Genomic DNA, 27,623 nt, shown 5'->3' on the forward strand with positions numbered 1-27,623 from the left:
TTCCCAACACTAGTACATACACCATGTCCTACTCTCCTTCAGTAACACCACACATGGTCTTACCACCTGACATGGAATGTTAATCATCTTATCGTGTTGTATGTACATTTGCAGGATCAATGAAATCATGTTGTTACAAAGAAGCGTTACTTTTCATAAATATTTTCCAGAGTATATAGAGATGCTGAAAATAAACTTTCTAAAACAGTGGTTTGTTGTACTGAATCTTCATGCTCCCATCGTATATATCACACAATGATACTATCTGTGGACGACACGAACCAGGATTCATCAACTGCTGTGAGATGTGTTGCACTCTCATTATACGATTAACGTTACCATAATGTCGGAATATGAATGTCTCCAGTGGGCATTACACAATGACTTAAGAAGTCTGTTATTTCACACAATCATTCACTTTTAGAAAAGTGTCATCCAATGTACAGATTACATCTGTAAAGAAAACAACATGCAACCAATCAAACATTCTCAAACTGAATTCTGATAATTCATAACAATCAAAGTGCGACATCCATGCAAACATGAGTGATGGACACCACTGTTAACAAAGTACGGGACAGCCAGCCTGACCATTACATAACCAAGCTGAACCGTGAAACATGTTCAGTGCAACAGACCAAGTGATCAAGAGCTGGGAGAGCGCCTGTAAACAGTGTTATTAACATTTAATAAACAGGTTATAATCTGGTGTAACACTATAGTCGTTGAGCAAGTACCAGCACCTATCTCATCAGTATCAGATATTAGTGCTATTGCTACACGTTTTGTGTAGCGGTGGCAAGTGTCAGTGATGATTAGTTCCATACTGAACAACATTAGAATCACACCACCACGAAATATGCCCGTCAGACTGAAATGTACCCATGATATCTGAGCATTGTCGGTGCATTTTCGTGTGGCGTGTTTCTAATGTTCAGTATATTAGGAAAGTAAATTGACAATGGAAACATCTTCAAAGTACCAGCTGTTCCACGGGAATAATCTCCCCCCTCACCCGAGACATACAGTACACATTAACAGTTACTCAGTTTTCACCTGCACTATGATCTGACTTTAAAGAGCACCTCATTGAAAACTTAACACAAAGCAATCAACATATAAATGTGGCTACAGGACATAATCCATTGCCTTGTGAATATCTATTATTTAATACGGACTCACAGGATGCAATGAGGTGTACATTTTCAAATCTATTGCCTGAAATTCTAATTTACACTACTTTTAACTTAAAAACAAATTTCATATTCCTACAATGTCAATTTTAAGAACTGTAACAATATCGAATTCCTATTAAATTAGTGTTTTTTTGTTATCATAGAGTTGCCATAGCAATGCTTCAATATGTAAAAAAGGTAAATAAAATGGTTCGGTTCCAAAAGATTCAAATATTTGAGCCTTAATGTGTACCAAACAAAACAGTAACCCCTTATAGGGAAATGATGACTATATTTGTGTATCTCTAAAACACAGCCCAATGTATATTATATGACACTATACATGACATTGTATTTATGCTTGGCAAAGAAAATGTTAAAAAACAGACAATCATGTGACTGACGTCATGAGCATTGGTCTAGACATTTCGATCACGAGATGCATCAACGAAGTTTGCAAGCCCAACCCCCCAATGCCTCCAACAACAAAGCAAGGGTTTGTGAAGGTCTGCTACAGACAAATCAAGTGATTGACATCATGAGCATTGCTCTGGGATAGAGTGACACACATCAGTTACCACCCCATCTTGTTAGTCGCCTTTGAAGACAAACATAGTCATCTCTCACAACAAGGATAAGTTGTTGAAGTTCTAATCCAGAAAATTTACTAATTAATCAATCACTTATTATTCGATGATTTATACATAATTATTAACTTTTCCATCTAAAGGGGTCACTATATTACAGAATGACATGGTGGATAGATCTGTCTAAACTTTTCTGACAAGCGCTTGCATAGATAGATATAAGTATTTCACAGACATCCAGAAATTACACTTATGTCATTTTAACCTCCATTAATACTGCTCAATTAGCTCCAGCCAATGAATATATCACTCATTGTGTGAAGCGTTATGAGAGTCCCACAATCTCCTCAGTTTCAGGGTCAATGTCAATTTCGAAGAAACATGGTCTGGTTGGGAGCCCTGGCATTGTGCTCATCTGAAAAAACACAAACAGGAAAAGATTTTTAGGCAAAAGATAAAACCTTTCTTACATGTTTTCATGGACCAGGGCCCCATTCCTCAAAGCGATCATAGCGCTACGACAGTTGTAAGTCTATACCACGATCGCTTTGAGGAACGGGGCCCTGGGTTACACACTGTAACCAGCTGCTGCAAGACAGGGGCAATCAAACATAGGTTTTTGTCGTGACAAGCGAACGCTTTAACCACTAAGCTACCTAGATACCCCTACTCTGACCTGAATGCCCACAAGGTAAACATGAAGCATTCACTTTAGTCTTTCACTAATATCAGTGAGCAAAGTCAACCATCTAACACACTCAGCCACCGTGGGTACATTTCTGCTTGGCACATACACAATAAATTGTAATATTATTCACTTATGTAATCCTTCACCTCTGACCGTGAAAACCTTATGTCAAGGTCAGAGTATTTTGTGTAACACAAAATCATGTGAAATATACAAATATTTACAAATCTTTTATCGTTAAAAAGTGGCAGCAGCAGTTTTGATTACACAATGCCATTTAGAAAGTGGTCAAATGCAACATATGTTATATTTGGGATTACACTTTCTCAGTAAAGTACAAGCTGCGGTGGCTGAGCAGGTTAGGGGAATGACTTCGTGTGCTGGCGATTTGGTGCCTGACTGTGGGTGTGGGTTCAAATCCCGGATGGGACTCAACCCAAAAAGTACTAGAATTTGTACTTTACTTAGAAAGTGTAATCCCAAATATAACATATGTAGCAGCAGTTTGTGCGCAAGTCAGGATTATATGCAGATAGTCATTAAGTCAGCCTTAAAGGCTGGAAGACCTAACATATAACAGAAAAACCTTCATGCACACATCTGCAAAACCACCTTGAGTAAGATATATTAAACGCTGAACACAACTGAGTAAACATTGTAATTCCTTGGTCATGTGACCCAATGTCACCATCCATGCAAGATGTGAATAAGAGCATGAACAGTTTGGTAATACAACCAATGACCAGCAGATCCTGGAACAACTAAGAGCAGCAACTATGGTTGGTTGGTTGGCTTGTTGTTTAACGATTCATTCAAGCAATATTACAGCTATATGGTGGCAGTCTGTCAATAATCGGTCTGGATGAAGAGCCAGCTGGGCATCTTAGACCATTCGGACACGTTTGACTAAACTTTCTTAAACTTAAAACAATTATACGATACATTGTCATGGCAACACTTACAGTGCCCACAAGGGGGTAGATGAACCCAGCTCCTATACTGGCTCTTGCTTCTCGGATAGGAAGTGTGAACCCAGTCGGGGCCCCCTTCAGCTCGGCATTGTGGGAGAGAGACAGGTGGGTCTTGGCCATACAGATGGGAAGGTCATTGAACCCCCTGGAAGGAAATACATATAGTACTGGATCTGCACAACATAGAAATGTCATCAAGGAATGCTGCAATTGGGCATTATTAATCTGTACCATATATTACCGTAGATAATCTGAATTTTGAGGACCGAAAAAAGCAGTCTGTAAAAGGGAGTTGGCTTATCTATGGGTTACGCTTTCGTCAAACTTTTTTCCAGGGGTAAGAAAACAACATCGTATGACTTCGCGTGAAATTTGCAATTAAACACCACTAGACATGATTATTTACCTTTAAAGTTCTTAGTTGTTTTTGCTGGGCATTGTATTATTTGCAGGGATTAAGATTACCGTGTGTATTTGAGCCGGAAATAGCAATCAGCTGTGCATACGTTTCCTGGCGATCAAGTTCAAACATGCACAATAATATGACAGGATGAATTCTGACACAGTCATCAGTAAAATATAATACAGAATACTATTATTTAACCCAAAGAAATATATCTTAGCATTGTGTAATTTTAATTACAGGTTTTGCTCTATAAATGTAAAATATATATAATCAACACTAAGGTTTATACGGACCCTCATGAGCGTGGTAAGCGGAAGTTGAATGGAATGGGGTAAAATAAGCAAGCCATTTAAATTCACACACTTTTACCGATGTTACTGTAAACTAGCAGTCCATGGAAAACGAGGTGGTAATCAGTTCGTGATTGTTGATAATATGATGTGATATTGGCTATCGCGGTTGGAGCGAAGAACGTACCCTCACGAACGGGGTAAGCGGAAGTTGTACGCACATAGAAGGGGGTAAAATAAGCAAGCCAGTTTGTTGACATGTGATCGTCCAGCTACAATAAGTATGATATTTAGCGAAACAAAATGTATTATCCATTTTCTGTCAACTACACTTCATTTCAATGCGTGAGTAGACGCAATAGGATTGTGAATTCTTTGAATAATGTGCACCAAAGTTATAATTATCGGTAACTGCCAGTTGTCTGTGGTCTGTGTTTGCCACGATTAGGGCCCCATCGCTGGAGATCGGCTTATGTACAAAACATACCATTTTGACACTGATTTTAAGGGTCAAGTTTGGGGGTCGGCTTATCTATGGGGACGGCTTATCTACAGTAATATACGGTAATTTATTTAGAAATCAGTATTGCTTCGGGGCTGAACAACAAAGTAGGCAGACATACAAAGGGAAGTAACTCTGTGACGTTACATCATAGTGAATAAAAATGCTTGCCTCACTTCTTGTATACTTAAATATTCCGATCACTGAGCTACCAGGATCAAACATTAATCAATTAAACTTTCATTTGTTCAAATCATTCGCCAAATTAAACTATTACCACCTCTCTTTCAAACAATTAAATCCCTTTGTGGATAAAGTGGCTACACCTTGTGTAAGCATTGACAGTTCTGTGTTTGTACTTAACAATGCCTGTGCTCCAAAGTACCTGTTTCTTGTATCTCTCAATCTGTGTCTTGGCTTCCGGGTAGAATGTCAATACCATCGGCTCCGTAGATCTCGCGGGCAATGATTGCAATCTTCTCCTCAATTGGAAGCTGTGAAATAGGACATGAAATAAGAGCTGTAAAATATAGCTTTATATGGAAGTCCCTTTGTTTCTTGAAAACCACTGGAGTTTATTTTCTTTGCAGTGTACACAAAATATGTGTTCAGTGACGTTTCAAGAGCGTTTGCTTGTGTGATTTTGTAATACCTGCAAATACCATCATGGATGGAAATGTTCAATGACTTAACATTAGTCTGTCATTTACCAATCATCAAGTTAAAGCCATGGACCAAAAGTCACAGTCAGAGAAACAACGTAATATATCAAACAGAAAGCCATGAAATTCCCAATTCAATTACAACATGTTGTGTACTATGACGGAGTTGTGTGCTGCACAGCACCGTTAGATGCCATCAATAGAACATCATTCCACGTTAGAAAATGGGAGAAACAGCTGGCATTACATTAATGTTGTAGGAAAACATGAATCGCCTAGGTCCAGAAAATGTTGCAGAAACGTTTGTAAAATGGCTGGGACCTTGAACAGTGTGGGATGTACTGTGACACTGTAAAGATATTTGAACTGATTCAGACTTACTGTGGCTTCCAAAGGAACTTGGAAGACTTCAACACCTACCTTGACATCATAGAGGAACTTGAACTGGCTGGGCTGTTGTGTAGCTCGATCGACTGCCGCGGCAAGGTCCGCAGCTCCTAGTCCGCCCTTGGCCCAGTGTTCACAGATGATGGCATCGAAGGCACCATCCTCCACTGACTTCCTCTTGACCAGGTCAAGCTCAGCTGGGGTGTCGGTCCTATATGTCAGGAGAGTCAAATATTCAGTTACACATTCCATGGAGTTTTCAAAGAAACGATCTGACAATCAACATTTCCTTGCTGACCACAATAAATCAGTCTAATCAGGCTTCCAAGATATAAACAAATAATGATTCAGTTTTATGTAGGTAAAGAGATTCACATTTATATCCCCTCAAGATGTTAAAATACCTCACATTTTAGTTTGAAACTGTGGTCATCTTGAAACTGCAGGAGAACTTACGTCATGGCGTTCACAGCTACAACCACAGGTACACCAAACTTGTTGGCATTTTCTATCTGCTTCTTCAGGTTGCTGCAGCCCTTCTCAAGCAACTCCAAGTTCTGAAAACAGGTTCAGTATATTATTATATGCTCTACTTCAGTGACCTGTAGACGTGACAGTACAGACAACAGCCAGGCTGGTCACACTTCCCTATCATCCAATCCTCATCTTTGCAGACTAAATAATGTCTGTGTAAGTGTATTGGCCATACTAGTCTGAAACACAGACCTTCTCCCCATGATGAAGGAAGACGATGCCTTCAAAGAGCTCACAAGACCCAATGTAGGATGACCCAAATTATAATGTTTGAAGTACTGATGGCCTACTCATTTTAGTGTCCTTTAGATTTACAAAAAAAAAGCAGTGATCTAGACCATTGTTTCTTCCTTTCCTTTCTACCCAGTCTCACCTCCTCAGTATATTCTTTGGGCAGAGGGACGCCAGCTGTTACCGTGGGGCCGCCACCATGCATCTTGAGAGCCCGGATTGTGGCCACGAGTACCACAGCATTAGGGACGAGGCCCGAGTAGCGGCACTTGATGTTGAAGAACTTCTCCATACCGATGTCGGCACCAAACCCGGCCTCAGTCACTGTAACCACAAGGTTGAGTCAGCGTTGAATGTGCAGATTCGACCAAACAAAGTAGTTGTCAACAGCAAAAGCACAATCCATGGTGTTCGAGTAAACTAACAATCATTCTGCTCCACATGCACAAATGCCCTAGAGACAGTTATAGTACGGTGCCATACTGATTTAACAAGGCCCAAAATGGATGCCAATGGAATCTTACTGAATAATACTACCATGGTGAAGTTGCATAATGAGTAGCTTTCAACACAGAAACCTAATTAGTTGAGACCATGGACTCCTTGATACCCATCTTTAAGATCATTACTGTCAGATTAACTGGAAAATACTGTGTATCCTTTTCTCTAATGAGACAATAATGTGTACCAAGTATTCACAACATTTCTTTAAGTATGCCAGTTTGCCAGGTTGGAATATCGTAACAAGAAGAACAGTCTGCCATTGCTCTTGAGTAACACTTGTCACAAAGTTACCATTCTGATTGACAGGAAAGAATAAATGATGCAGAGAGACATGTTGACAGTTACAGATCCATACTACAATCACAACCTGGTTGTTCTGCAGTAGGGGAATCAGAGACAAAACGTTTGCCATGTACGTACCTACAAAGCCATCTTCTCCAACCAGTTTCAGTGCAATCTTGTCGGCCAAGATGGAGGAATTGCCATGGGCTATGTTAGCAAATGGACCAGCATGTACAAACACAGGGGTACCCTACAAGCAGGGATATGAACAGTATTACATTTTGTAAAGGGGTAGGCTATTGCTAACTAGCAATAATGCAATAATTAGCATTTATCTTGATACATCATATTCTTGCAAAATAAATCAAATGAATTCTTCAAGAATGTCTAATCTTTTCAAACAACAAAGTCGATAAGCCTTTGCAAATGGATCTCATATGAGAATGTCTAATCTTAGGTTTCTTTTCATTACCAAAAGCTTAACAGATTCAAAGGGACAAAATAAGACAACTGTTCTTACAATCATTAACTTGATTAAACAAAAATGTGTTAGAAAATGTGTAAACCTAGTAATACAAACTCAAAAATAAAAGTTTCAAGATCGGTGGTTTGATCAAGGAAGGCTACAGAGATTTCCCCACCGTCTTACCTCCAGTGTCTGCATGAGGTTGGGTCTTATGGCATCTTTCATCAACACAGCCAGTGCCCCACTCACTCCCTGCAAGAGGATAACACCTACATACAAACAAGTCACATGGTACACAGCAATCCCACTACTCCCCAAAACCTTCCATCTTTCCACAAGAAGTTTTACCAAGCTTGAAATAAGCACATCTCTAAACACAGGAACAATATTTTTAAACTGTTTGTTTGCTATGGTAGCCTGTTTTAGTTTGGACAAGATAAACCAGTATGTAGAAAGAAGTATGATCACACATCCCATATCTTCTGGGTATGATGAGTATGATGATATCTTCTGGGTATGATGATTATGATGATATCGTCTTGGTATGATGATTATGATGATATCTTCTGGGTATGATGATTATGATGATATCTTCTGGGTATGATGATGATATCTTCTGGGTATTATGATTATGATGATGTCTTCTGGGTATGATGATTATGATGATATCTTCAGGGTATGATGATTATGATGATATTGTCTGGGTATGATGATGATATCTTCTGGGTATTATGATTATGATGACATCTTCTGGGTATGATGATTATGATATCGTCTGGGTATGATTATGATGATATCTTCTGGGTATTATGATTATGATGTCTTCTGGGTATGATGATATCTTCAGGGTATGATGATTATGATGATATCTTCTGGGTATGATGATTATGATGATATCTTCTGGGTATGATGATTATGATATCTTCTGGGTATGATGATTTTGATGATATCGTCTGGGTATGATTATTATTATATCTTCAGGGTATGATGATTATGATGATATCTTCTGGGTATGATGATTATGATATCTTCTGGGTATGATGATTATGATGATATCTTCTGGGTATGATGATTACGATGATATCTTCTGGGTATGATGATTACGATGATATCTTCTGGGTATGATGATTACGATGATATCTTCTGGGTATGATGATTACGATGATATCTTCTGGGTATGATGATTACGATGATATCTTCAGGGTATGATGATATCTTCTGGGTATGATGATTATGATGATATCTTCTGGGTATGATGATTATGATATCTTCTGGGTATGATTATGATGATATCATCTGGGTATGATGATTATGATATCTTCTGGGTATGATGATTATGATGATATCGTCAGGGTATGATTATTATATCTTTTGGGTATTATGATTATGATGATATCTTCTGGGTATGATGATTATGATGATATCTTCTGGGTATGATGATTATGATGATATTGTCTGGGTATGATGATTATGATGATATCTTCTGGGTATGATGATATCTTCTGGGTATGATTACGATGATATCTTCTGGGTATGATGATTATGATGATATCTTCTGGGTATTATGATTATGATGATATCTTCTGGGTATGATGATTAAGATGATATTGTCTGGGTATGATGATTATGATATCTTCAGGGTATGATGATATCTTCTGGGTATGATGATTATGATGATATCTTCTGGGTATGATGATTACGATGATATCTTCTGGGTATGATGACTAATAATTAAACAAGTCACTGAGATAGACCACATCATCCATTCCGTAACTCTGTACAACAAATACGTTGCTGTGGACTCTACTAAATCCCTCTTTACACTATCAAATCTGTGATGTAACCTAATTTTATAGCCAACATGGTTGCTGCACAGGAAGAATGTCTTTGCTGTTGTTATTTGTATTTTAGATCTGATCACACTGAGAAGGTTGTGTCTGGGTAGCAAAGGATTATACAGTCCCTAGAGGCACCAGCTTAGTGCCTACAATACTCAACTACTAGTGTTGGCTAGAGATGAGTCCACAGCTTGTATCATATCTAAGAATGAACAGGGAAACATTGCAGTTTCTTCTTGAAAATGCATGTTTCTTGCCTTCTGACTGGCTAAATTACATGAAATAATATCATGGGCTTGATGAAAAGTATGAACAGTTTTTATTCATTCAAACTCTTTAAAAAATTTGCTGATGTCTTAGAAAGTATATTACACCATGACAAAATATGTTCAAATTGGACTAGGTGAATGTGGACTTCCACCACTAGTGAGTGAGTGAGTTTAGTTTTATGCGACACTCAGCAATATTCCAGATATATGGCAGCGGTCTGTAAATAATCAAGTCTGGACCAGACAATCCAGTGATCAACAGCATGAGCATCGATCTGAGCAATTGGGAACCAATGACATGTGTCAACCAAGTCAGCAATCCCGATCCTGTTAGTTGCCTCTTACAGCAAGCTTGGGTTACTGAAGGCCAATATTCTAACCTGGACCTTCACGGGTCTCCACCACTAATAAATGATGAATCAACTTTGTGAGATGAATTCCCACACTAATGCAGGTGTTAGGTGTTTACTCATGAGTATGGAAGGTTGCTTACCATAAAATAGTGAAATCAGGATCAGATGAAACAAAATAAAACATCTGGGGATCCCCACTGCTAAGGGAAGCAATTCTATGATGCAATTTGGTCACATAACTCTTGACAACTTGTGCCCAGTTAAATTATAATCAAAAATACAGTGTCACATTTATTGAACAACTTCACCAACTTATCTCACATTTATGTTTCCGGCCAACCAGTGTGCGGGGTGAATCAACATAAGCTATACTTTACCAAGTCATCAGCTGTGACTGGATCTCCCGCTCGACTACTGGCGACAACCATCTCACCAAGCCTCTCTCTCATGTCCTGCAGGCTTGTGGTCAGGGCCAGCACGGCCATAATCTCACTGGCCACTGTGATGTCAAACTGGGTCTAGAATACAACACATTCCCCGAGTCTGTGAGTGAACGACAATTTTACACCGCTTTAAGCAATATTCCAGCAGTTTAATTAGAACCAAGAAATATGCTTCACACATAGCACCTGTGTTGGGAACCGAACTTGAGAGTCGATATTGTGGTGAATGCATTAACCGCTCAGCTACCCAACTGTCCTTTCCTTCCCTACAAGTGAACAATTCACACACCATTTACTCACAATTTTGTTTGATTTTGGATTTTAGAATAAACAATGGACTACCCTTGTTGATCAAAATGCATTTTGTGTGTTTCAGCATAACGTAGCGTAGGGGATTAATACATGCTTCATTTGTCAGACATATGCAAACATTCTTCATATCCATACATCAACAACTTGACTTGCTGAAGAAGCTGTCACTTTTCGGTAATATTTCTTTCAATTCCACTCAGACATGAATTCTGCATTGAGTCAAACACAGGTTGTAAGTCATGTTCTTACCTCTCTGGTGTGACCCTTCTCCTGCGGGCCTTGTCCCACCGTGATCTTCCGCAGGAACCGGTCATTGGTGTCCATCACTGAAAACACAGGGAAGGTTTTGGTATTTGTTTGTTCTTTAACACCACACGCAATATTTCAGTTATTTGACAGTGGCTCATACAAAATCGAGTCTGGACCAGACAAACCAATGATTGATACAATGAGCACCACCCCACATTGCTGGGATATGATGACATATAACCAACTCACTGAGTCTGACCCTACTATCTATTCAGTCGGCCAGTACAACAGATACAGCTACCTGGGAACCTATTCCACTCTGGATACCCTCCAGCTGCATCAATACAATCACAACATGATGTACGGTAATCATTTGTACAACTGATAAAACGTTCTTCTTTCTTTCTCTTACCTCTCTGCCATGTTATTGTTTGTGGGTCAATGTCAAGTCGAGCAAACTGACGTACTTCCTCCGGTGTCAGTTCATTAGGGTTGGTTTTAGTGATTCCAAGTTTCTGATGAAAAAACAAAACATTGCTTGAACATCATTGATGCAAATAATACTCTTTGTAATCCAAGAGTGATTGCAACAGCCCCACAGGAGCACAAAGAACAGACCCCTTAATACACCAACATGTGAAATCAAAGAATGCTTTCCCTGAGAGAAACACATTAACAGTTGGAATAGGGCACCACTTCCAAAACCATACTCAGCATTACCTGACATATGGAAATGGAAAAATATAAGTTAGAAACAGTGTGAAAATGACCTAATACTACATGTTTCTAGCAAGAGGAATACAGTTTTTGTCAGTCAATATTGAGGTATTGGAGCTATAATTCACTGCATGAGATAAGGTTCTGAAGTTTTAATGAAGACTTTACCTGCAGCCTTTTCAGTTGTATCTTGCAGAAGGCTCGCTTGCCTCCCTTGGTGGGTACCAGCCGCTTGTAGAGCGCCTCATCCTTCTGGGTGCTTTCATGGAACATCCGGGCCTCGATGGCAGCGGCGGTGAGGTTGTTGGCGGCGGTGATGGCATGGATGTCACCAGTCAGGTGGAGATTGAATTCTTCCATGGGGATCACCTGGGAATACCCACCCCCCGCAGCGCCACCTGAAGGTAGAAATATTCTAATCTGAATCTTCTACCCTGGTAACGTGTGCTTGTAGCATCAATATCATGCAATATGAATCAACATGAATTATTATAGCCTTCAGAGAGTACAACCACACAATATTCAAAATATGGAAATGAAGGTATTCAGCGTAACATCTTGAACATAAGTCATTACATAATAGAAGTCTCAAATGTATTTTCACTCAAGGAAATATATTAGAAAGCATCTATGTTAGCGAAAAGAGTCGCACTTTCCAGCTCTGAATCATTTATAACTACTCGTGTTATTCTGGCAATCCGGATGGCGTCTCATACCCCTTTCATGGCCATGTTTATGACTGGGCCTTGTCTAAATGCAAACGGGCACGGAGATGGAAATAGTCCAGTACTATATCCAAGAAAACATAACTCTGCATTTCCAAACATGGATAATCCTAGAATATCCCATATCCCGTAGACTAAACAGCTATACAGCATTCCCCACATAAAGATGTGTTCAGTGTTGAAAGTTGCTGATCCTTTAGCTCAAATTTTGTGTTACAATTGTGCTTTACAGAGTTTAGCGAAGTTTCAAAGTTCATTGGTGCCGCCATTTTCATGCTTTGAAATGTGTTTTACTACACGTGATTTGATTGGTTTGTGAGGATTCTTGGCAATAATGGCGTACTTTGCAGGTATGAGCCTTCTTGTACGTCACGGAAAGAGGCAAGAGTTATGAATGGCTCTGACAATAATGACAATTTACTGATAATTTCTATCTTGCATAACACATTTGTTGACTAACTGTTCAAAAATAGCCAGGACTGGTATGTTAAACAACTGCAGGTCTGTCTGACTGGTAGTTCCAAAAGTGAAAGAAACACTGACTGTACTGTTCTCCACAATCAGTTCTACAAACCACAAGAGCTAATGTTGGCTATCTGTCTTCCTAAGATCTCAACACATTTGGTAATATGGATGATTATGTTGTCTATATTCCTTGCTACCTTTGATGCCAAATGTGGGGCCCTGAGAAGGTTGTCTGACACAGGCAAATATGTTCTTCTTGAGCTGTGATCCGATGGCTTGAGCTAGACCGATAGAGGTAGTACTCTTTCCTTCTCCCAGGGGCGTCGGCGTGATCCTGAAATATGAATATAATCAGATGCATCCAGATAGGAGCACATAGAAGGCAGGATCCTTGATTTTTCTTGCAAATCAGATGGCCCCACAATACATGTATTCTTAATTATTTGTTGTTGTTCTCTGCATTTACTTTAATCCACTTTTATACCTGACATTCAGACAGGTACGCTGTTCAGAATAACTTTGCATACTTGCTTGTACAGAAAATCCAGAAGCCTCTTTGCTGAAACTTCACTTGATATGATATCCAGCATCCTCGATAATCTCCAGGGTATACGTTATCATAAATCTCCACTAGTACCCAGGTTGGATCTATGGCTCGGCCTGCTTATTTTATTACCTCCCTTTGCTGGCTCTGTATTCTCACAGTAGCCAATCAGCTAAGCCGTCATTACAACCGAGCTTGCCAGTGTCAACAAAGATACCGGTCGCAGCCGTGAAGGGTTGTTCGCAGTGCGATTCAGATTTGGGGGTAAATCATACAGACAAATTGATGGGTCTGAAACCTTAAAAAATATATCCAAGAACTCTTTCTACCTCTTTCAGAGTACCTCTGCAACAATTATGTTGCCAAGTTTAATCGGTTACATAAAAGAAGCGAAAGAGAGTTGTGATTGGTATGCTCAACTTCCCAGCGTATACACCTGATTGGATAAAAAGCCAGCCAAGGGAGGTAAGAAAATCATGGGGCCGAGCCGTAGACTGACTGACTGAGTTTGGTTTTACGCCGCTTTTAGCAATATTCCAGCAACATCACGGCCGGGGACACCAGAAATGGGCTTCACACATGGTGCCAATGTGGGGATTCGAACCCGGGTCTTCGGTGTGACCGAGCGGTAGAAGCATCCAGGGTATAGTGGTGATTTATCGGAATGTATACCCTGGAGATTATCGAGGATGGATATCCAGTTCATGCTTTGAAAGAACTTGACTTTGAAGTATTGAATATTAATAATCTGCTAATGAGATTCAACCTTTCAGGGATTATATAAATATATGACCTGTATTAGCCAGTTCATTGATATTTGAGTATCACAGTAAGACAGATAATAGACAATAATGAGGTCTAGTAGAGTTTAAAGGGGAAGACGTACTGGTCAACTCACCCTGTGACTACTACGTAGCGTCCATCCTTCTGATTGGCCAGTCTCTTCAGCACCTGCAAGGAAACCTTTGCCTTCTTCTTGCCGTACAAGTCAACCTCTTCTGGCTGAAGATTTATCTCCCTTGCCAGGAGTGCAATGTCACGTGGTGTCTGAGACTGGGCAACTTCAATGTCACTGAGGATGAGGATGAGTTCAAGATTTATTTACATAACTTATTTATGTAGCAAAGTATTCACATCTGTGATTAAGTGTACTAGTCCGCACTTATGACAAGATTTTAATATGTTCACGTATGAAATGGCCAGAGATTGAAGCATGACCTTTCAATGTCTATGCAAATGCATTGGTCTCTGATGATAACACAAACTAAACCACTACTTTACTGTATAACACATTAACACTCAAATTCTCCACACCTAAAGTATATCTAAAAGTACCAGAAATTTGTGATTGATGTTTTGAGGATAACATATGAGAAACTTTACTTTCGTCAGTTGAGACAGTTTCAGGATAAATAAAATTTTGAATCCCTCAGCTCACTACAGAACAGTCCTACTCACATCGTTCTGCTGACTGCAAGTACAGACAAATAACTGTGCATTTCTATGTGCATATTCCTACCAGATACACCTTCATGATTGATGACAATCACATCTATGGGCAATAACATACACACAAAAAGCAAAAATATACAAACTACTGCCGCTACCCCTTGGGTTTCAACTAATGAATGAAGTCTGATTATCACATACTGTGTGTAACGTTACCAATGTTACCTGGGCACTGGGGTCTTCAGTTTCAGGGGTAACAATGTCAGGCTCCATTTGTCGACTCCCTGAAAGTGGAGTGAGTGAGTGAGTCATTTTCCTTAATATCTCGGCTTGATGAGTGAGTGACTTTAGTTTTAGCAATATTACAGCATTACAGAAATAGGCTTCACACATTGTACCAATGCGGGGAATTGAACCTGGGTCTTTGGCATGAAGAGCGAACACTTTTTACCACTAGGCTATCCCATCGCCCCAGACAACTTGGTGATGAATGAAAGCCTGGACAGACTGGATTCACTACTCAGGTAAAACCCACTAGTATGCATAAGCCACAGTACAAAATATACAAACCCACCATCATGCTTCTAAGGTTCCCATACCTTTGCCGTTCTCATCAATATCTCAGCTATTGTCATCAACATCTTGATTTGTTCTCATCAATATCTCAGCTGCAGGTATCAACATATCAGCTAAGTCTACTACAGATGTATATGTCAGGGTGTTCACGAATGTGAAATCCAAACCAGATCAACAAAAAACCCATCTGCTTGTGTAAGCACTCACCCCAGCTCTCTCCATGGCCCGTCTTGCCTGGTCCACGGTATTCTTCAGCAGCATGGCTACAGTCATGGGCCCTACTCCCCCCGGGACCGGTGTGATCCACGACGCCACCTCTTTGGCCTCATTGTAGGCTACATCCCCCACCAGCCTCTTGCCGGACTTCTTGGTGGCATCTGAACATATGAAGGTGGTACTCAGCAAAATACAATATTTGGTATCAATATCTTCACACAATTGCTGGTATTCTTGTAACTTGAGACGAGGCAACAGATAGTTCATGCGATAGATCGAAATTCACAGCATCGAGTTGCTATACATAAAGAGTTGCCATATGCAGACTAACGCTTAGTCTCTGAATATATATAATTTTGATAGTAACAAATAAACCCATTTAAATTGAAAAGGAGCCCAAGTGGGCTGGGAGATTCACCTGGGGAAATCTAGTCTTGCTTCATTTAGGGCTTTAGCATTGCAGGGAGGGCTATGCATTAGGGAAATTAATGTGGTTCAGGGATTGTGAGACAGACTATACATATTGATTCAAACTGGAAACCTGTTAACAGGTATTCCATGGAATGCTGCTTAATGCTAAGTACTGAAAAGATGTAAGTAAAAATAACAAAGTAGTGGTACTCTGTTTGCTTACTTACTGAGTTTACCAAGATAAATATCATATTCAGGCCTACCAAGATAAAACTTGGTGTTAAATATGAAGAAAATCCAGTGAACGGTTCTTGAGATAGCTTAACATGCAGGTTTACATGCTGAAATCTTCAAAGTGTCGCCATGACCTTGAAAATTAAGTGAAGGTCACATAAATCGACTGGGCCCTGCGCTTTCCCTAGATAAAGTTTGGTATTGAATATGAAGAAAATCCAGTGAACGGTTCTTGAAATAGCTTAACATGCAGGTAAAATGTTAAAGTCCCCTTGTGACCTTGAAATGAAGGTCAAGGTCACCAAACCTGAGTTGGACCTTTCTTATACTGTGATGAAACTAGGTACCAAATATGAAAGGAATCTAGTGCACGGTTCTTTAGATATTCCAATTCGCGTACGTACGTACGTACAGAGCCTAATACTATATCCCTCGCTTCGCACTAAACGAGCGGCGGGGGATAAAAAGGTAAGTGTACAATGCCCCACCAATGGCACCATCACAAACACATGCAGAGGCAAGAGAATTATTCAACACACTCTCTGCCTACCTGGAATAGAGTTGATGCCACAGTCCACTACCACAGCCCCTGGTTTGATCCAGTCTCCTTTCACTAGCTCAGGTTTGCCGATAGCGACTACGAGGATGTCAGCTTTCTGTACCTGTGGACGGAGTGAGTAAGTCAATGTTATATCGTACAAGTCACAAGGCCACAGACTATCTTGAAATAACACATAAATAATACCATACAGAACATGCAGACAAAAGTCGTTGTTTACTCTCAAAGTCGTTCTAAACTCTCTCAAAGTCATATCTCAGACAAAACAGTTGATCCCCAACACACCACTCACCTCTGCCTTCAGGTCAGCTGTCCTGGAGTGACACTGGGTGACGGTGGCATGGTTCCACAGCAGCAGGTCAGACATCGGAGCCCCCACTATCTTGCTCCTGCCCAGCACCACAGCCTGCTTGCCCTTCACCTCCACACCTGATCACACAACCAACATAGTAACACAACTGATTCAGACACTTGTTCCCCACAACTGCACTATCCACATTCAGTTCCTCTCGCTTTGGCAGCATCTTGACAGTTATCAAATGGCATCCTCCGGTCAGAAGTTACCCAAGACACCAACAAAACAAGGACATTCCAAGACATGTCTTTCCAAGCCAAAATTTGTTTGTTAGATCATACGCAGCCTGACAATTCTTTCCCATTTTGTTACAAACTAAATGTTTAGATAATCAGCATAGAAAATGTAAGTCATAATGTTGAAGTAAGCCTTTCAATCAGACAACCTTTGCTACTGCTTGCCAGTAAGGACTACCAAACCAGTATATTCATAGCAAACCCGAAGCAAAAGCTAGTATATGAAGTTTGTCACTGATATAGGCACCTGATCTGTGTATGAGATCCAGACAGCCTCGCGGAGTGCATGGGAGAATACAGCTGTCAAGGTCACCGCGAGAGAGTCGACCGGCGTTATCAACATGGAGACTGAAACAGAATCAATCGAGTCTCAGTCATCGTCAGTCAGTGAATCCAATCTTAAATTCTTAAGGGTTTTGCCTATGCCATAGAAAACACAAGCAAGGAGAAACTTAGTTATCATGGATGTGAAATGGAGTCAGTCTAACATGTGATCACAGCCATGACAGCTAAGTTTAAGGCCTGTTCTTCGCATGTATTGAATCTTAAGGCCCTGTTAAAGAATAATCAAATTTAAGAGGTTTATAGACATCAGGCCCTATGGCCTTTTAAAAGGAAATTGAAATAAATGAAAATCTAAATCCTGTGCAGTTATAGAGCATACTGTACCCACCCCGTCAACGTCCTTGACCTGTAGTATTGTATTGGTCACCAAGTTAGCATCCACTTCATTGTCAGTGTCCAGAGGAAGCTGTAAGATAAGGATGTGATTAGTTGTCCACAAAGCAGATGCATCTCGCAACTTGTCTGACAGGCATTTAGACTGACTGACTGAGTTTGGTTTTACTCCGCTTTTAGCAATATTCCAGCAATATCACAGCCGGGGACACCAGAAATGGGCTTCACTCATTGTACCCATGTGGGGAATCGAACCCAGGTCTTCGGCGTGACGAGCCAACGCTTTAACCACTAGACTACCCCACCGCCCCGACAGGCATTTAGAACTTGAGACATGGAGTAATGAAAATTTAGAGCAAGTGAGTGAGTAAGGAGACACCAGAAATGGGCTTCACACATTGTACCCATGTGGGGAAAAGTTAAAAATTAGTCATTTATGTCATAGGTCTTAGACAAGGGGTCCTTGTCATAACCCCTTAGATTTAAATGCAACAGGAACAATCTTGAAGAGTTCCAGGAGCAATGGATCCCATTTGAAAACTATTTTCATTACTTGTCCAAGTGGCAAGAAGGAGCATAAAAGTAATGCAAATAAAGAATATACAAGCTGAAATTCCTTTTTCTTGCTTCTCTGACACTCAGCAAGAAATGAACAAAAATAAGATGCTTTATTTCAGATTCATCACAAGGTCCCTTGGCTAAAATAAGTGCAGACATATGAGTTGTACCTGTACAATGATTCCATGGACATCGACATTGTTGTTGAGGTCTTCTACTGTCTTGATAATCTGAAGAGAAACGAGGCGACTATTTAGATGCTGATTGAGCTGTCTGGAGCTGTTTGATAATTCAAATTGCAAGTGGAAATAATATTGAAGGTATAACGATAATTCTCCCTATCTTATGCATCACAACTGCAAGATAACTTTCAGTGGACAATTCTAATTGAATTTCCAGTCAAGAACGGATGCCTTTTATATCCCCATCACATTAATGTATATGCAATACATACTTCACTTTGTGTGGCTGTTCGTGGTACTTTGATGTGCCGAGCATCCACGCCGACCTCGGCTGCCGACTTGAGCTTCATATTGATGTAGACATTTGAATCTTCTCTCCCTCCAACCTACAAGAGTTCAGATTGTGTATAATGAGTGGGTGAGAGAGTTTGGTTTTACGCTGCTTTTAGCAAAATTCCAGCAATATCACGGCAGGGGACACAAGGAATGGGCTTCAAACATTGCACCCATGGGGGGAATCGAAACCAGGTCTTTGGCATGACAAGCAAACACTTTCACCACTAGGCTACCCCACCGCCCCAAAATTGTGTATAAACTTTAACAGAAGTATTTATGCAAAACAGCTAATTAAGGGACACAAAACTCATGTATCAAGAGAATCATAGAGGCACCATTTATAATATGTACTTAACAACGTAATACCAATATGGCAGACTGCAAGGTTGCAAATATTCTCATGGAAACGAATAAAGGAACACATAAAAGTACAAGTGTTCCTTTATTTTTTTCTAGTTTTCTTCACAAGGTATGCATTGCACTTTGAGTGAAACTCACAATAAATAAAGGAGCACATGTACTTTCATGTGTGTTCCCATATTCATTTCCATGAGCATGGTAATCATTTTTTCTTCATTGGTTGCCTCTAACCAGCATGAGGGCATATTCATCCCCTGCCCTGGAATCCTGCTAAGAATAAGATCATGAGGTTGCAGAACGTTTCCAGATTTCCCGAAAGTGTTACTAAGGATCTTTTCTGCCCCAGATCATTCTTTATACCATATACCATTAGTTCGGTAAAGGATTCGAGTCCCTGACTTTCTGATCTAAGGTCAGATGCCTTTTCCACATCACCAGGGCCCTGTTTCACAAAGCCCTCGTAATCCTAAGATCTCGTAACTTTCCTCGTAGCATTCGTACCTCCTATACTGTAACATAGGAGGTACGACGCTACGAGAAAAGTTACGAGAACTTAGGCTTACGAGAGGCTTCGTGAAACGGGGCCCTGGCCTATTATCAGTCTAACATGTTAGGAACATAATCTGTGGAACAACTCAGATCCAGTTAAATACTTCCATGTGGACAGAGGGAGTGTCCTGGGTCTGAACTGTTGGACATTTTGGTTCAAGCATGACATCTATCTAAGCTGTCTCAGGAATTTCTTTAAGATTCTTCACCTGTACAATGGCCAAACATGGCACCAGTCCTGGGTACTTCTCTTGTAATTCTTGCACTTCCACTTTCAGCTTAGCACGGATGTCTCTGCAATCATGTAGATATATAGCAACACACTTGATTTATTGATTTTTGTTAAACGCCACAATCAGCAAAATTCCAGCTATATGGCAGCAGTCTGTAAATAATCGAGTCTGGACCAGACAACCCAGTGATCAACATCTTGAGAATCGATCTACGCCTGACCACCTGATCCCATTAGTCACATCTTACATGGGTTACTGAAAACTAATTCTAACCCAGATCTTCATGGGTTATAGCACCACACAACTAGTATAATATTGCACTTTACCACTATGAAATGCAGGGAAAATCCATTTTACCACGAATTAATAAAACACAAGGTTTTTCATTCAAAAAGAAAAAGGGAGGTTTATTGCTTCATCATCGACGAAAAGGGAAATGTCAGGAACTGTCTTTTTGGCTGGGGCCCATTTAAGGATGGGCCTATTTAGGGTTTAGCTAATACTTCAGCAAAAGTACAAATGGATGCTTTGGAGCAAAATACTATTGTAATAGGACCTACTTGTTGCATTTTTAAACACATTTAGGAATTTCTCAGAATTATATATTTTTGTACCACAACAGACATTATCTCTCAATGACTAACATTATCTTGTCTGGATCAAGATCTATCTACTAGATAGCACCTAATACATTGTAAGTAATAGATCATATTTGACCTTATGAAAGGTGTTTCATGCCATCTGAGCAGTATGTAACATCACAGCAGCATCCTGGGCCAGGTAAACCAGTGGTTGATAGCATGAGCACGGTCTGACTAGGTAACACAGTACCTTGTGCCCACCAGATCCTCAATCTCAGCTCTTATAAGAAACATACTGAGGTGTTATTCTGACTTTATATCGCCACTGGGGTCTGTGTTGTATTAGGATTTGTTGTGGGTTTCAAGCTTATAAATAATCCATGACAGAAGGTAGGTTATTAACTTTCGAAGAATTTTCGAAAAAATATCAAATAAAAACCAATTTTTTAACATCTGAAAGAATCAAAGCAGCAGTAAGGTCATACGCACACAAACATAAAATTTACGAATTTTCAGAACCGCTGCAAAATCCCATCTTTCCCTTTAATTACCAATCATTAAATAATTCTGCGGGAAATAAGCATTTATACAATACTCTTATGAATCATCCTTCATCGTGCTACCATGCTACTCCAAATGGGAACGTGTTTTAGACAGATATTTCACTGACAAAGAATGGATGATTTACAACATTATCCCAAACAAATGGACTAAAAGTACTGAACTTAGGTGGTTACAATATAGGATTATCCACAACATTTTACCAACAAAATCTTTTCTTCATAAAATAAAATACATAGAATCACCACTTTGCTCCTTTTGTCAAAAAGATCTAGAAACTACTGACCACCTCTTTTGGAAATGTGAGCATGTAAAGAAAATATGGAAAGAAGTAACAAAATGGCTTCATGCGGTTCAACTATCAGTAAACTTTACGTTTGAAAAGGTTTTGTTTGGAAGTAAAGGTGAAAATAATAATCCTAAAGGCTATAAATGTAATCATCCTTCTAGTCAAACAAAATATATTCAAATGTGCTTCTGGAAACTATTTGCCTAATATCAATTTTATTAAAAAAGAAGTTATTAAGTATTATGATGCTACCAAATATCTCCATTTATCAAATGGTACTGAACAAATGTTTTTTTTCAATTCTGGTCAATGTTACACTTGTTGTTAGGATAGCTCTATTTTAATCTACAATATAGATTAAGGCTTAGTCTCTGAATATATTTAATTTTGATAGTAACAAACAAGCCCATTTATATTGAAAAGGAGCCCTAGGAAATCTAGACTTGCTTTATTTAGGGCTTTAGCACAGCAGAGAGGGCTTGGCAGTAGGGAAATTAATGTGGTTCAGGGACTGTGAGACAGACTATCTACAATACTGTGAACATATGTCTTTACATATTATGTATCTCAGATGAATCATCATATGTTTGCTGCCTACCTCTATGATTCTATAATGTATGCCTGTAAAAAATATTGAAAAAAAATAAATAAATAAATAAATAATATTCCATGACAAAGCATGGATGCTTTGGAAGTCAATGATAACACAGGAGTTTGCTTCACTTGTGTATTCAGCCATGGCAAGGACATGTATCTATAATTCCAAGGGTTAGCCAACCTTGTTCCAAACATGCATTTTGAGTGTTTGGGGCACAGAAGTAAAAAACTTGTACATGTATTTTCAATCAACACTTTTGCAAAATATGAAATTCCGACTGTCAAAGCAGCCAAAAAATAGCAACAAAATGCCGTAGCTTCACTAATTATTTCTGGAATATTCATAACATCAGATCGTAGAGGTAAAAGGATCGGAATCTGAAAAGATTGGAATAATGTGTGCAGGATCTAGAAACACCCTTGTCTGGAGCATCCATACATACATCTTTCAGGATGGATGGAAGCTTTAAGGGAAAGGGCGAATGGAAAAATTGACCGATGACTGGACATTATTCACTACTGCATGGTAAGGTGAAAAAGAATATTTTCACATCGTCAAAGAATGATACTCATACTTACACAAAACCAAAACTACTTCAAATAAAATTATACTCATTTTTCCTTAATTATTTCAGCAGCCTAAAATTTATTATTCCAAGAACTGAACTCTTTTTTAATTTTTCAACTAAGAGGCCACTCCCCATCCATTATCACAACAATGTTTTGAGTTCAGTAGGTCTTGGACACTGCCCCATACATAGCGCACATGTTAAGTCACAGTGACACACTGCTAGCTGTCAAGCTGTCAGGTTGCATTCTATTTACAGGCTGAATCAGAATGACAAATGATCTGATACTGTCGTGGGGTCAAGGAGGGGTCATCCTTCGAGGTGATGCTCTTTTTGATAAAAATGTCCCCAAAACCGAATCGACATAAGATGCAATATTTGTATGCATTTAGACCAGAGGTCCGGACATGTGACCAACTATACATATACTCACGCCGACGCTTCTTTCCCACTTAAAACTTGAGCCATTGTTGAGCCGAGTGAGAAACACTGTGTACCTCGTGGTAAAGTATCAAGGGCAGATAACTCTAATTGATTACTGGGCGGGTCGAGTCAGTTTCTGGCCATCAGATGTGGTTCAAGCCGCCCTAACCATGGTTGATAAGTTGACATATCCAGGTTACTCTGGCCAGAAAACAGTCCATATTTATGTTTAAGAGAGCGGATTTGTATCACGAGTGATTGGTTTGCTGTTTCGATGCTTGTGTTTTTATAAAGGGAAATCACACATTAATCGGTATTTGCTGAAGACTATGATTATCTAATTTGCGTATCTAATTTGCATACTTGAGTATGGCATTGATGAACATAATGTCATAAGCTCATGTCATTAAAAACTGCTTTTGTTAAATGTTAAATATGCATATATTTAATGACCCCGGTGTACTAAAGCATTTTAAATTATTACAAAATGTTTGTTGTATTTAAATGATAATTACAGCAGCAACAGCTAAAAGAGTCGCGGCTATTGTAAATACTTATGAATGATAGCCTAAAATAAAGCCTGTGAATAATAGCAGGAGAAAATGTCTGTGAATTAAAGTTCATGAATGATAGGGTGAAATAAAGTCTTTGAATAATAGCCTGAAAATAGTTGCGTCTTGAGTTTTGATTTGAATACAGTAAATGATGATGTAAGTTTGATGTCTAGAGGAAGTTTGTTCCATAGTCGAGGAGCTGCGTCCATAGCTGGTAAGATTATACTTTGGTGTGTTCAGAAGATTCAGATTTTGAGATCGAAGAGTCTTTATAGGGATGTAGTCTACTAGCATATTAGAAAGATATGGTGGTGCCATATCATTTTGACATTTGTACACCATACACAGAATTTTAAAGTTGATTCAACCTCAACCAGCAAAAGAGCGTTTGGGTGTAAAAAAATAATAATTAAAAAATAAATTATAATTCGTGTTATATGATATAACAAATTTTATGAAGCTGTAACATTTAGATCACATGGTAATAGCCTTTAATTAATTTTTGATGTAGCTGGACGCTTTTTCTTCGGAAACAATTTTTAAGAAATTGAGTTGAAGAAAGGTCAAGCTAACCTGGTATTTGTACCAGTGTGCAGGGGTATAGGTGTCGTTTCTTATCACACCAGGGCATAAATTTCCAAACCGGCGGAGATAATCGAGATAAGAAAACTTTTTATCATTTCAGGTCGAAATGAATATTCATGGCCAGCAGTAAATTTGAAACAGAAAAGATATACATGGACAGCCTGAGAAAATGGACGATAATTATACATAGTTAATAGAACGCAAATTGCGGACATTCCCTTACGTCACGCGACGTGATGGCAGTGTAATTATCAAAATTAACTGTTGAGACAAACATATTCAGAAGTGAGTTTGAGCACTGGTATTTATGTGGGCAGTTACCGTGCAAATGAAGTCATTCCTTTCCAATAAGTTCTTATCTCCCCTTCCATGTGTTATCTCCCTTTATCAAGGACACTTCCGGAGATGTTTTCAGTTCAAAATGGCGTCGATAGCAGAGAAACAAGGCGGGAAAACTCAAGACGTGAATCTGAATTTTGATAAACTGAATGTGCGTGAACTTAAGACCTACTTACGGAATCACGGAGAACACGTTTCAGGGAATAAGTCTGACTTAATTTTGCGTGCCAAAGGTGTACGTGATCTTGGCAAACGATCGATTGAAGATGTCAATACATACGACGTGGTCAGCGTGAGACAAAGACGATTTGAGAAGTTTCTGTCACCTCTCGGGGAACTTTTACCAGACCCACTACGCTTGAAAAATGGCTGGGATAGCAGTGTTGAGCTTATGCCATCATTTAGTTCAAGTGATCTGTATAATTATTTGGTTTTGAGCAAGCAGCGGACACTAGACACTGACCCAAACAACGCTAAACGCCAGTTGAAAGCTAAAGTGTACTATGAAGATAGACACGTTCATTCAGTCCGATATCACCACATATCCGCGGACTGTTCTCATTGTTATGTCAATGCCAAAGTGATTCCTTCCATACCAACTCAGAATATGAAACAGAAACCAGATTATGATGTGTGGGTGTCCTTGTCAAAGGTTACAGGCCGGGTACATGCTGCTGGTTGCAACTGCACTGCCGGGTAAGTAGATCTAATAAATTACCGATAATCATATTATCTGGCAGATCTAAAGTATGAATTCCATTTACTGAAAACAAACTATACTTGTGTATATACGATTGTGATGAATGTTCTGGACTTGATTCAACTTTGAATGTATAACCAAATAACGTTTGAGCGTTCGTTGTCGGCATATGTAATACAGATGTGTTCCATTTATGTGTGCGGGACCGTATCCAAGTAAAGCGTATGCCTACAGTGTATTGTTTTACCTCATTTGATATGGAATTATGGGGTTTTTTTTTTGTACATTTTCAATTTGACATTCAGTGAACAATTTATCTGTTTCAGTGAAGGAGAATCTTGCAACCATGTCGCTGCTGTCCTGTATGCTTTGGTTGACATCTCAGAAAAGAAACTTGAGGGCTTACATGCATCTACTTCACAGGAATGCAAATGGAACCAGCCACGAAAACGTAAATTGAGTCCTGTTAAATCACAAGATATGACATTCACAAAACACAAGTGGATAGAACATAAAAAGACAACAACTATAAGGCAAGATGCTACTAATGCTCCTGATAAATCGATGGTTAAACCCATAAATGTGGACAGATTTGCTCCAAAACTCTGTGAACATTTTCCACATGCAGGGTGGTTACTGACTCAAGAGTCTGTTGTCAATATGACTGAGGAATCCCATGTATCAGTACCTCCCCTCCATTCAGTTGATTTCAACTATGCAGACACCTGTGATTTGAAAAATGAAGATTGTATCAGGTATTTTTCAGAGTATTTCAGTGCCTTGTCCATCTCAAAAGAAGACTGTGTAACAATTGAGAAGAACACACGTGGACAAGCCAACAATAACATGTGGAGCTCAGCAAGGGAAGGGCGATTAACCTCTTCCAATTTTGGCCTTGTCTGTAAACTGAAAACATCTACATGCCTTGATAATGCTGTAAAGACCATTTTTGCATATTCACCATTTGATAATGATGCTCTGAGATGGGGACGTACTCATGAGTCGGCTGCAAGGAGAAAATATGCAAATCTGATGAAGAAACATGATGTGAATGCAAAGGTTGTTACATGTGGTTTCATGGTGCATCAGGACTTTCCTCATCTTGGATCCAGTCCTGATGGTGTTGTTCACATTGGAAATGAAACTGGACTTCTTGAAATTAAGTGTCCTTACAAGTGGCGGCTTTCCACAGTACACCAGGCAGCGGAAGATCCTCAATTCTGTTCTTCGCTCAAGGAAGGAGAAATTAAATTGAAAGTTGGCCACACATACTATTACCAAATACAAGGACAAATGGCTCTATCCCAAATGAACTGGTGTGATTTTTTCATATGGACTCTGAAGGATTGTCATGTGGAAAGAATACACTTTGATTCAAGATTCTGGGAGGGCTGCCTCTCTCTACTCAATGACTTTTATATTAAAGCCATTCTGCCAGAGCTTTTCACAACTCGTGTGAAACGAGGAAAGCGTTTGCATCCTGTGTAAGGACATGAACGACTTTAAATGTACACATACACTATGTGATAGTATGTCCATTATATCATGTTAAAACCAGAGTACTGTGGTTGGTTTAGATTCTTTCCTTAAAACTACATGTATAGTGACTATTCACTTCAAACATTTTCATTCAAGCTTGACAAAATGTATGAATTGATAACACATACTATTCAAAGTTTCGTTCACTGAGTGGTTTTATGTAAATTTTACTACTTATGTGAATTTTAGTTCTTAAGCTATTTCACATTTCAATAATAATGTAAACATTTTCCTGTCTTTTCCCCCAGGTCTTTGTTTGTGAAATACTTCATATCATTACTTGCAATGTCACTCAGTGAAATGATTACCATTACAAATGTTGAAGTAAGGGCTTTATGACATTAAAACGTATCT

General features: G+C 39.3%; 2 protein-coding genes across 2 annotated transcripts; one reads left to right on the top strand and one right to left on the bottom strand.

The window, feature by feature from the left end:
- Positions 1 to 162: 162 nt before the first annotated feature.
- LOC124287361 (C-1-tetrahydrofolate synthase, cytoplasmic-like) lies at positions 163 to 23,675 on the bottom strand. The gene is given in 25 exon segments (XM_046723868.1): positions 163 to 2,177; positions 3,413 to 3,566; positions 4,979 to 5,046; positions 5,048 to 5,113; positions 5,702 to 5,879; positions 6,125 to 6,225; positions 6,576 to 6,757; positions 7,358 to 7,469; positions 7,869 to 7,937; positions 10,523 to 10,663; positions 11,150 to 11,226; positions 11,562 to 11,664; positions 12,035 to 12,264; positions 13,254 to 13,390; positions 14,499 to 14,672; positions 15,275 to 15,333; positions 15,833 to 16,002; positions 17,037 to 17,148; positions 17,338 to 17,474; positions 17,884 to 17,984; positions 18,311 to 18,387; positions 19,043 to 19,102; positions 19,327 to 19,440; positions 20,509 to 20,593; positions 23,563 to 23,675. Coding segments are annotated over 25 exon segments (2,832 nt in total). The 5' UTR covers positions 23,598 to 23,675; the 3' UTR covers positions 163 to 2,087.
- Positions 23,676 to 25,048: 1,373 nt separating this feature from the next.
- Positions 25,049 to 27,218, top strand: LOC124287345. The gene is made up of 2 exons (XM_046723844.1): positions 25,049 to 25,726; positions 26,057 to 27,218. The coding sequence occupies exons 1-2, from the start codon at positions 25,113 to 25,115 to the stop codon at positions 27,216 to 27,218; spliced, it is 1,776 nt and encodes a 591-aa protein (XP_046579800.1). The 5' UTR covers positions 25,049 to 25,112.
- The last annotated feature ends 405 nt before the right edge of the window (positions 27,219 to 27,623 follow it).

The sequence above is a fragment of the Haliotis rubra genome, unplaced genomic scaffold (genome assembly GCF_003918875.1).
Source record: "Haliotis rubra isolate DU_JTF1 unplaced genomic scaffold, ASM391887v1 Scf40, whole genome shotgun sequence".
Taxonomy (NCBI): Eukaryota; Metazoa; Mollusca; class Gastropoda; order Lepetellida; family Haliotidae; genus Haliotis; species Haliotis rubra.

Coding starts and splice junctions, on each gene's coding strand:
- LOC124287345 (XM_046723844.1), top strand. CDS start 25,113: ATGGCGTCGATAGCAGAGAAACAAGGCGGGAAAACTCAAGACGTGAAT. Junction 25,727..26,056: donor GGTTGCAACTGCACTGCCGG/GTAAGTAGATCT, acceptor TATCTGTTTCAG/TGAAGGAGAATCTTGCAACC.